Below are 12580 nucleotides of genomic sequence, written 5' to 3'. Positions count from 1 at the left end.
ACCTGGCAGCTCATTCCTCTTCCCGAAGGGAAAACAACAATAGGTTGTAGATGGGTCTACAAAATCAAACACAAATCTGATGGCACTCTTGATCGCTACAAGGCACGCTTAGTGGCCAAGGGTTACACGCAACTCGAAGGTCTTGATTTTCTCGATACATTCGCTCCTGTCGCCAAGCTCACTACCTTACGACTCTTGCTTGCGGTTGCCACTGCTAATGACTGGTACTTAAAGCAACTAGATGTCAACAACGCCTTTTTACATGGCGATCTACACGAAGAAGTTTATATGCAACCACCTCCTGGCTTGTCTGTCCCTACATCTCAACATGTTTGCAAACTTTAGCGATCTCTTTATGGACTTCGCCAAGCTGGAAGATAGTGGTATGCTAAGTTATCCTTTTTTCTCATTTCTCATAACTATATCTTATCTTCTGCTGATCATTCCCTTTTTTTGAAGCGAGATACAAACAAACTAACTGCTATCCTTGTCTATGTTGATGATCTTGTACTTACTGGAAACAATATCGAGGAAATCAATCACATTACTACCACACTACATCAACAATTCAAGATCAAGAACCTTGGAGATCTCACGTACTTCCTAGGACTTGAGGTTGCTCGAAACAGCAGTGGTTTACATCTCAGCCAACGAAAGTATGTTCTAGATCTTCTCCATGAGACATGAATGTTAGATTCTGCTTCAGTGCCTACTCCAATGATCCACTCCTCTCGACTGCAATCTTCTGAAGGCACTCTCCTTTCTGAGAAAGACTCTTCCAATATCGTCGTCTGATTGGCAAACTTATTTATCTTACCAACACAAGACCAGACATCACTTTCAGTGTAAACAACCTCAGCCAGTTTCTCTCATCTCCAACTAAAGCTCATCAACAAGCTGTTTTTCGTGTTCTCCACTACCTCAAAGGCAATCCGGGTTCTGGTATCTTCCTTCACCGCAACAGCCCCATACATCTACGTGCCTACAGTGATTCAGACTGGGCTACCTGTCCTGACACCAGAAAATCCGTAACTGGCTTCTCCATTTTTCTGGGAGAGTCTCTCATTTCGTGGAAATCGAAGAAACAACAGACTATCTCCAAGAGCTCATCCGAGGCTAAGTACAGGGCTCTTGCCACTACCACCTGTGAGTTACAATGGCTTACCTTTCTTCTTCAAAATCTTGGAATTCCATACACTCAACCAGCGACTCTCTTTTGTGACAACCAATCTGCTATCCAAATCGCTTCCAATCCAGTCTTTCATGAGCGTACCAAGCACATTGCAATCGACTGTCATATTGTCAGAGAAAAGGTCACTACTGGGCTCCTCAAACTCCTTCCAATTTCATCTTCTCTACAAATAGCCGACATATTCACAAAACCTCTTGCACTAGCTCTGTTTACTCAACTTAAATCCAAGCTGGGAATGAAAAATATTTACTCCCAGCTTGAGGGGGGGTGATAAAGTAGGTAGGTAGTTATTTTGGTTTGGGTTGTTAGGATTAGTTTATTTTCCTTGGCCCATGTCTTTGGCCCAGGCCCCCTTTTTCTATAAGTGTACCCCTGTAATTACATGACATTTACTGAAGTAAATAATATTTTTTTCACCTTACCTTCGTTTCTGTTTAACAGCTTATCTTCTTCTTATGCACCTTTAGACTTAGGGTTCATCAAGACCCATTTTCTGTTCATTCTGATTTCCTTACAGTGTTGATATTGCAGCTCCTTTTTTATCCAAAGTGCAAGCGCTTTAATCCTCTACACAGGCTCTCTTTTGCACCGATTGGATTAAGGCTACAACACCTACAACAATCTCCCTCAAGACGTTTCTTCAATCTCAGTTTTGCATTGATTGTGTTAGGGACCACAACACAAATTGTGATGGACAATGAATTCATCTCATGAAGCTTTATACATTATTATTAAAATAATTAAAATTAGAATTTGATAAAGTTCGTAGGGATAACTAAATTATTTGATTGAAGGGCATAATGCAAATGCAAGTATGGGTCGACTGTGGAGCTAACCAGTGGAAAATTCAAATAATGTATGTGTCATTGAGTGAGTAGCTTAGCAAACCAAGTCATTACTCTTGTTTTTCTCCTCCCATAAAGTCAAGCAAACTAAGTACCCCTCTCATACTATTCACATTCATTCTCCATTTCTTCTTTCTCTCCTCCTCTGTCACCCTTTTTGCCCCAATTAAATTCAATCTAATGTAACCTCAATCCTTATAGTTCTTCTCTTTCCTTTTTATTTTTTTTATTTTTTTATTTTCTCCTTTTTCTCTCTAAAATTTCAATCTCTCTTCTTCGTTATGGTAATTTAAGTTTTCCAACTATTAAAGAGAAAGTATTGAGACTCAAATTTGGGTTCTCTGGGTAAGATATATGGACTTTTATCATGTAGCAGAGAGGATGATGATGGTGGTGTGGAATTAAAAGACATGGGGGATGTAAAATTTTGGGATGAAGCTAAGCTCAATACTTTTATTTATATTGTGTTATACAAGTGTCCAACATCAACAAAATCATTTATAAAAAGAGGTGGGGTTTGAGTAATTATATTGTGGTTCCAATAGTTATCCCTGTGTAGTGGCCCAAATTCAAAAGTGATATTGGGTTGTTTCTTCCTGCACATCCATAGCTACTTCTGGCACCCTTACTTCTTAAAATACCAAAATTACCCTTTATTATATTAGTGTTTTTTATTTTAAAAATGGTGATCCTAAATGTAGTTTTTTAAAAAAATATATATATTTTAGATGGTAGAATTTAGAAAGTACTTATGAATTCAGAAACAATTTCTGAATTATACAATTTAAAACATGTAAATTAAAAAGAGAAATATCTTACGGATTATAATCCAAAATATATATTTTTATTATAGAATGCGGAAGGTATTTCAGATAGATTCATAAATACCTTAAAAAAATTCATTTTAAATTATAAAATTTGAAAGATATTTTTAAATTTTATAATAAAAAATATAAATTTTTAAGAAAAAAAAATGTTATTTTCAGTTGACCTATAAGGTATCAGGAGTATGGATGTACAATAAGAAACAACCGTGAGATCGATATATTGCAATCCAAAGTCCAATGATTAAACTTTGGAAAGCTTTAAAATCCCAGCCTTGGCAAACTCTTATTCTCTTGCCTCATCATCTTTCCTAAAGGTTTAATTAACTTTTTAATTCTAAATTATATATGTATTATTAGTTTCACGAGTTTTAACCAATTGTCTTAATTAAAAACACATATTTTTTTTAATTAGCAATGAAATCCTTAATAAATAAATATTGACAATTTTAATATATGAATGATATAGATAATTTATAAATCTAATGACATCAATTTTATCATATAAAAGTTACATTGCTTCCTTTTAAAAAAAATGAAGGCACTTGAATGAATCTTAAAAGAGTTTACATTATTGTATTTTTATATTGAAGAATTTGATTCAACCTTTTATTAAAAAGGATTCTTAATTAAATTAAATAATAAATGATGGAAAAGGGTTAAATAATTTATTTAATGATGATATTTGATTCGCTTATTTCTTTTAATTACAATGTGCAATCATTTATGCTCGTGGGTGAGTTATAAGAAAAAAGCTTTTGCACAATACGCATCTCTTAACCCTCTTAAACTTTTAGTTATGTTTTGTTAAGGTTTGGTTTTGAGTTCTAAAAGCCTCAAGGTAAACTTTATGGGATAGGTGTTGAAAACTTCTAATAATCAATATTAAGGGTTATATATATATATATATATATATATATATATATATATATATATTAAACATGGTATGGATTTTGAAACTTCTAAATGACTATAAAATTATTCACTTTAGAGAATAAAGTAAAATACTGACTATTCATTAAAAAATTTAAATTAAATGTAACCAACAAAAACCTTGTTATATATGTTGTTTAAATTTTGATCAATTAAGTTCTTTCTGAAGTTTATCTTATCATTCTAAAGAGTGAAATTGATATCTATCACTAAGTTCCATATTTTCATTGATACACATTGTCATATGAATTAAAAGAATAAAAAATAGCATCCTAAAGATTAATTATCTCAAACTATATTCTAGCACGATCAAACTAAATAACAAAACAAAGGACATTTTCTCTTTATTCAACAAACTTTTAATTAATAGCAAGAACAAGTTTACACTTTTTTTCACCTTACCCATGACCTATATGTAACGCCTTCCTTTCCTCTACTTGTTACACATTATTTTGCATCTTCAATGAGTAACATCCCCACACTATTTTTGTTTTCCCTTTTCTCTATCATTATAAGAACACTAATCATAATTAACAATCATAAAAGCTAGAGCCAACTAGGATTTCTTTCTCCCTAACTAGCTCAAAACATGTTTAGTTAAATAATTAACTTACTTTCACTTTTGTTTTCTTCTTCTACCCCAACAATATCAACCCACACTTTTTTATTAGGTTAATCCACCCTATGAAACATTCTATGGGAATAACCTAATATAATTTTTTTTTTAAAAATGTAGGTTGAAAAGAGAGATTTGCACTCCAACAATATCAACTTACACTTTTTTTAATCAGGTTATCCAAATGTTGGATCTGAAGAACCTAATTTGAAATTTGAAGCAATGTAAGTGAAAAATAAGAGTCTTTTCACTTGCACCCACCAGCACCAAACCCTATCTTGCCACCTCCAAGATCATACACAACCTCTAGGGTTCTCTGTTGCACGTTTCCAAAAATGGTGATATCACTGTCATCACCATTTGCAGCAAAAGCCAAACAAACTTGCTTTGCACTGGCCACATAGAGTATGCCTTGCGGCTGCAACTCCACGGTGACAGAGCCACTAAACACAAAATTTACCTTGGGAATGGAAATCACCTTATTCGCGCTGAGATCGTAACACGTGTCGAGTATGGAGAGCTCAGCCGCAGAGGGGTACTTGGACATGCCCTGGCGGAAGGCGGAGCGGAGAGCGGCGTAGGCAGTGGGAGGGAGGCGTGTAATGACGGTGCCGGAGTCGATGATGGCGCCGCCAGTGGAAAAGAGGGCGGGAGTGAGAGAGAGTTTGGCACCAGAGACAGCGATGGAAGCGATGTCGAGACCATAGAAGGAGGAGCTACGGGAAATGGTGGAGAAGGGGGTGTAGAGAAGGTGGCGGGAGGTGGCGCGGCCGAAGGTGAGGTGGCCGGTGGAGCTAGAGGTGGAAGGGAGGCAGTAGGAGAAGATCTTGCCATACTTTGAGGCGGTTTGTTGGACGAAAGAGATGGGGTGGCGGCCGAGGCCGATGAGACCGGCGGAGCCACCGAAGAGGCCCTGGTTGTTCTGACCACAGCCAAAGAGGAAGCTGTCGATGACGTCGGTGGGGGTGACAGTGAGACGCTCACGACTGAAGTAGCCAACAGAGAAGGATTGGTCACCATACTGAATGCCATATATGCATGCCTTTGAAACAGCAGAACATCCAGGATTATTTCCTACAAAGAATACAATACAACAGACATAACCATGATGTTGTGGTAATAAAATTTTGAAACAGTTACATAAGATGATCGAAATTTAAGAATGTTTACCTGTGGCAGAAGAGAGTTGAGTGCAGAGTGTAGATGTGCATGTGATGTTGGAATAGGATGAAGACTTTGAAGGATCAAAGATTGGATCCTGTTGGTCGTAGCAAGAACGAGCACAAGGTCGACACTGAGTCCAAGTGAGATCACTACCAGTGTCAAAAATGAGTGACAAGTCTTTCTTAGGTGTTCCAAGACCAACCACCACAAAGTAGTTTCCTGATCCAATAAGGCTACCAGACTTGGCTGGTAGGGTTGCTGAATCCAATTCCTTCAAACTATCACCACCACCTAACTCCTTAGAGATTCTGGAATGAATGTATTTTACCCTTTCTTTGTCTACATTCAGAATATCACTGTGTGTAACCTTTCTGTCACCATCATTCTGTTGGGAGCATGGCCCATATTTGTGTACCACTTCCAGTGATCCCTTTCTTCTGGAATCTGCATTACAAGTAAACAATTAGAGGTGTTCAATCATGGGGTTCAGAAATTAGTTATGGCTATACTTGAAAAGAGAAAGCTTCATCATTATGGACTAAGAAACTAATTAAAGCACCCAATTTTAATCTTTTTTAATAATCATACATATTTATATTTTATTAATCATACAGTCATTGGCTTGGATCCATCTCTATGAAAAATATTTGCTTCCAATAAATATACTTTTTTATTTTTTATTATTAGTTTTGTTATCGATATTTTACATTTTTATTCAATTTACACATACTAAAAACATATTTAACTACATGTAACTTAAAATTTGGTGCAAAGTGTGTGTAAAAATGGGAAGCAAATTAGAATAACTTTGAAAGGAAGCTGCATGTATTTGGAGTGATGTTTTGAATGTCAAAATCTTATCTTTGGTTGGTTCTGAAGTACTATATTAGTGGGTATATTTTATTTATATCCATGCAAAGTGTTTTGTTCTATTATTAGTTAGGTACAGCTGCACATAGAATTAAAATAGAAAAAAATGATACACCAGAGTTTAATTAAGATTAATTTTGTATAAATAAAAAAACTCTTTTTTCTTTAAATAATTGAAGAAGTTTGTGGGTCACAAGTGCTAGACGTCTAAGTAAACCTATATATGAATTATGCGATAGTTACATATCACCTAATTTTTGGTTAATCATTTTTTTTTTTGAGGTAGTATCCTAAATTGATATTATTCATGCACTCATAATTGAAGCCTAACTATTTTTTCAATATATTTGCTCATGTTATATTTTGCTATTCTACTCCTAAAACCAACAATTAGTTCAATGCTAAATGGTTGTTGACATTTTTTTGAAATATATGACTAAATTAAAATAAATTCAAGTTGATATATTTTTATACAGAAGTGTTTTAATCAAAACTAGATCCAAATAAGAAATAAAGCAAGATCCAATTCTTTCATCCTCACCCTTGTTCACATGTCCCCACCGTGTTAATTAAATAATTGACCAAACTTTTTTGCTTTATTTTCTTTAGTCTATATTAAAATTGGAAAAACTTTTTGAGTTATAAGATTATTCCATCTCTATCATCTCATGAAGATGGTTATGCCAAAACTTTATCAATTTTCTTCACTAGTACAAAAACCTATGACTTTTTTTGAACAATATGGGTAGAAAGCATGATGTTTTTATTGCTTTACAAGAGAGAAAATTGCCACCATTTTTGGTTTTAATTTATAAAGGGTTTGGGGGTGAATGAAAACGATTTTCTTCCAAGACTAGTAAAACAAAAGTAGAAAAATCAAAGTACAACATGTTCTTCAAAACTTTTGGATTGTTGAAAAGGAAATTGCATGAAGTATTTCATAGTCACAAGGATAAGTATTAATAGTGGTTTTTAACCCGTGACCATATGAGTCTTATAGTGATAAGGTTAAGTCCAAGTCATATCATATACGATCCGTGACAAAAGACTAAACTTTGTCCGTACCAAAATAATGAAACAAAGGAAAATAGGGAAACATCACTTTCCAATGGGTAAAAATGGTTAAGTGTATTGAACATGTTTAGTAAAACCAGGAGATATATTGATCGAAACCTAAAAAATTAATTAGTAGAAAATTTAGATGTAAGTTGATGAATTAATTGGGTGAATTGAAAGTATATTATAAAACTAAATATTGAAGTAGTAGATAAGTATAGAAAGATGTATTGATCGTATAACTTGAAAAATTGTAAATATGTGTATTTCCAATCACTTTTTCATGTTTCGAATGATTTACCATCTTATAAAGATAATATTATTTTAATCCTTTATTAAATGAAATGTGATCATTTAAATACATTTATATTTTAATATTCTTGATGGATTTTATATTGTAAAAGAAAAATTAAAGGTTTGTGGACATAAACCACAAAAGGAACTCTACTATATATAATGAAAATAATAATATTTTAGGAACTTCTACACTTAAATGTTGCGTAAACTAGCGTTTAAAAAAATACTTATTCTTGAAGACAAAAATTAGTTAGATGTTGACAAAAAATACTTCAAATAATTTATCATATTAAAGTTAACGATAATAACTTTGTTTTTATTTCCATAAAAAAAATATTGTACTATAGCAAAGTGTGAGAGCATTAATATATAGTTTATAAAGATTAAAAAAGTATAAAAGAGAAATTTTAATCATATAATATCCTTTAAAAAAATGGTAAGTTTTAATTATTTTTATTTTTACATTAACCAATTAACCAGAAAGTAATTGTTTTCATGTTTTTTTTAATTTCCTTTTTTCACTTTAAAATTAAGATATTTAATATTTTTAAAAATTTCACTTAAATAAAAAAAATAATATATATATATATATATATATATATATATATATATATATATGTGTGTGTGTGTGTGTGTGTGTGTGTGTGTGTGTGTATGCAAGTATTCTCTAACTTATAATTATAGTTTATTATTGGATTAAAGAATATGTGAGTGAGTGGTGGGTGGCTTTTCTTTTCCTTTCTCTTCTATCTTCTATCTTGAATATGTGATCATAGGGTATTGGTGGGTTCCATGTGAATATTCTGTGTCAATTATGTGATGTCAAAGCAATGACTAATCCCACAAGCCAAAGGAAAATACAGTAACACTAACTTACCTGTCACTATTGATCATTAATTTCCTCTCTCTTTCCTCCAAATTTTCAATCAAGAAATTGCAAGACTTAATTTCTCTTAACACCAAAGCAATAGAACATAATGTTTTATCTACAACACACCGTTAATATTATTATAAGAAACATATAAAACTAGTATAAAGTTGGCATCATGCATGCAGGTAAAAAATACACATTTAAAGTAGTTTAATATATAAAATAGGTGATGAGAACCATTGATTTTGGTATATATTCCATCTCTAAATCATGATAGAGACAATTATTAATTAGAAATGAGATCCACCAAAACTAATCATGTGTAAAATCAAACTCAACTTAAACAATTTTGCAGACACTTTTTCATCCTGATAATCAACTAGTTTACTCTGAATGCTATAACATAACCAAACTGTGATTATGATTTAGAAACATTATGCAGAAGCATTTAACAAGCTAAATGTTCGAATGAATATGAGGGTATGAGAGAGGAGGAAAATTGAATTGACCTTTGGTGGAAGAACTGCAAGAGGATGATGGAAGAAGAGAGTTGAGGTGAACAAGATGAAGATTGTTGCTTTCTGCATCCTCTATTGTTGCTTGAAAGGCAAAGGTCTTCTCCAAGGAGGAGAAGAAGAAGAAAAAAACTGTAACAGAAGAAAAGAGAAGAGAAGACATTTGAATGGCCATGGAAAGAGGGAAGAGAAGAGGATAGAAAGCTAACTTATAGAACACACTTTCACTCTGTCGTGAAGCTTTGCCCTTTATATATAGCCAATTTCTGTGAATGGGGTCTCCAATAAATTATACATTATCAACTCTTGCACGTCACTGGCTCATATGTAACAAACAACATTGTTTCATCATTATTATTCAGTAGCCTATTTCTTGTTAAATATCAATATTATTACTTAATATAGGGTAGGTTGGAGGAGTGTTATACATCTCAGTTTCTTTAAACAAAATTTTAGGTTTCAGTACTATCAATGAAAAAATATAATTAGACTAAAATATTTCACTAAAAACGATTAATTAGATTTTTAATAATCTTACAAAAAAATTATTAAATAAAAATAAATTTTAAAGATAAAAAAAAAATTAATTAATTACTATAATGATTAAATTAAATATTATTTTAGAAAATAAAAAATTATTAATATCTAAAATAGTTTTTATTGTTAATAAAATTTAAAAATTAATTTTTAAATTAGTATTTAGTTAGCTATAAAATGTTTTAGTATCAATTATATTATATTCTAAAATTGGTATTAAAATTTTAGTAGCTAATTAGATAATAATTTAAAAATTAATTTAAATATTTTTACTAATGATAAAAACTAATTTAGATATTAATATTTTTTTAGATCTTAAAATAATATTTAATTTAATTAATATAATAATTAATTATTTTTTATCTTTAAAATTAATTTTTATTTTATGATTTTTTTATTGGACTAAAAATTAATAAATATTTTGTACGTACAAAATAAAAAATTTGCTTATTTTGGTTTAACTTGGTGCAGACAAAATTTGACTATATTGAGCAGACAAAATGATTTTTGTGATTTATGTTATTTTTGTAGCAGGCCCGCGTAATTTGTTGCCTAATTTAGATGTGATGAAGGAAATTGAGAACATTAATAATGTTAAGTGGGGTTGGCTTGGTAAATTTGATTGTGTTCAAACTTTGAATGTGTGTCTGGTTGGGATTAATAAATAATTTTGGTGGAAAGAGAAGAACATTAATGGTAGTCACGCTTAATTATATCCAAAGAGACATATACTGCTTTCAAAGGGACTAAGTAACACTCTGACTTATTCCAAATTAAATCGATGACTTTTTTTAATGAAAAAGTACGTAATTTGTTGTGTGAATATATATACCAATGTAATGATTTTTACATCCCTACAAATTTTATAAAATGTATACCATTGATAGTGTTATTGGATTTTTTTTTTCAAATTTATTTATTAGATTGAATTTTTTTATTGTATAAATCATATCTATGAAGTTTTATATTAGTATAATTTTTGTAGTAACCCATTAATATATATATATATATATTATTTTGTAATAGAATTTTCAAGCATATAACTTTAAAATGGACCTAGAATGAAAATTTTATAAATAATCTTTAATTTATTAGAAAAATCATCTCTAAACAATTGTAATTCTCTCTAAACTTTTTAAGATTTTGAATTTTGAATTTATTTAATTTTATAACAAGTTATATTATATTATATATATATAATATTATGCAAGAAAATCGTTAAATAACAATTAATTTTTAGAGACAAAAAATAATTACTCACACTAAATTAGATTCTATTTTAGAGAGTAACAAATTATTTATATCTAAAGTGGTTTCTATTCACTATAAGAAAATCATTAAATAAAAATTAATATTAGAAATAACAAATAATTAGTTGTTATATTGTCAAAATTAGATACTATTGTAGAGACTAAAAAAATTATTGGTATCTAAATTAATTTCTATTATTGATAAATAATTTCTAAATTGGTATCTAATTAGATACCAAAGTTTTAGATACCAACTTTAGAATCTAAATAATTGGTAGTTAAAAGTTAGGTAACTAATTAGATACCAATTTAGAAACTATTTATCAATAATAGAAACTAATTTAAATACCAACAATTTTTTTAGTCTCTAAAATAGTATTTAATTTAGTCAATATAGAAACTAATACTTTTTTGTTTCTAAAATTGGTTTTTAATTAATAATTTTCTAGTAGTGATTATTAATGAAAATTTATAAAATGGTTTTTGTATTGATATCTAAATTAACTACTAATGTTTTAACTACTAATATTTTTAGATTCTAACTTAGTATCTAAAAGACTAATAGAGATTAATTTAAAATATAAAGTTGTTAGTAGTTAAAACCTTGGTAGGTAATGGTTAAATACTAATTTAAAATTTATTTTATAAATTTTTATTAATAATAGAAATTACTTTAGATACCTATAATTTTTTTTAATTTATAGAATGGTCTCTAATTTAATTCAAATCACTTAACAAATTATTTAGAAATAAGAAAACCAATAAAGTTCCAAATTTCAACCAAAGTGAATAACCTCACATATCATTATTTATAACATTTTAAATTTTAACTTAGAAACAAAAAACTTAGTGTAGTAACAACACCAATTAAATTTTCATATCTATCACATCTTTATGTTCTTCGTATTTAAAATTTAATTTGTTTTAATACAAATAGTTCAAAATTTCCAAATTCTAAGTCAAATAAATTATGATATAATTAATACAATTCCAATTCAACATAGCTACCACCTATCTAATCAAAATAATAACATATAATATTTTTTTTATTTTTAGAGTCTAACTAGTAATTCTTTGAACATGGTAGTAATCAAATTTCAAATTTGTAATTTAATTTAAATTAAGAACAATATTAGTTTTCCTTATATAGAGTTGCCTTGTTGGAACCCTGAAAGGATGATGAGCCTAAATATGCTCAAATATGCTTTATATATATTGTTCAAGGAATCAAACCTAATAAACAATGAACAAATAAACACAACACACCAAGCAAGCTTAGTCTAACATGGAAACATTTCTTCACATTAAACCTAACACATGAATGCAAAGAAAAACATTTTTTCCAACCTAAATTCCACACTCTTGGAAAAGGAAAAACTTGAAATTTGAGAGGAAAAGGAAAAACTTACCTCAAATAAAGTTCTCACATGCTTATAGACTTGTTCATGACAAGAAAATCATTAAATATAGATTAATTTAGAAAATAATAATAATTAATTATTATATTGACTAAATTAGATATTATTTTAGAAATTAAAATATTCTATTTTAGAGACTAAATAGTCTATTTTAAAATTAAAATAATCTATTTTAAGATTAAAATAATCTAT

The 12580-nt window shown here is 29.9% G+C and overlaps 1 protein-coding gene across 1 annotated transcript; it reads right to left on the bottom strand.

Moving 5' to 3' along the window:
* Window positions 1-4115: 4115 nt before the first annotated feature.
* On the bottom strand, window positions 4116-9549 carry LOC137831265 (aspartyl protease family protein At5g10770). Its single transcript, XM_068638863.2, has 3 exons — window positions 9178-9549; window positions 5581-6018; window positions 4116-5484 (listed from the first exon to the last, which is right to left on the bottom strand). The coding sequence occupies exons 1-3, from the start codon at window positions 9356-9358 to the stop codon at window positions 4658-4660; spliced, it is 1446 nt and encodes a 481-aa protein (XP_068494964.1). The 5' UTR covers window positions 9359-9549; the 3' UTR covers window positions 4116-4657.
* Between the last annotated feature and the right edge of the window lie 3031 nt (window positions 9550-12580).

This window comes from Phaseolus vulgaris, chromosome 6, assembly GCF_051622355.1.
Source record: "Phaseolus vulgaris cultivar YP4 chromosome 6, ASM5162235v1, whole genome shotgun sequence".
NCBI classification, from domain to species: Eukaryota; Viridiplantae; Streptophyta; class Magnoliopsida; order Fabales; family Fabaceae; genus Phaseolus; species Phaseolus vulgaris.
The sequence above is the reverse complement of the archived record's forward strand: the minus strand, read 5'-3'. Positions and strand labels throughout refer to the sequence as shown.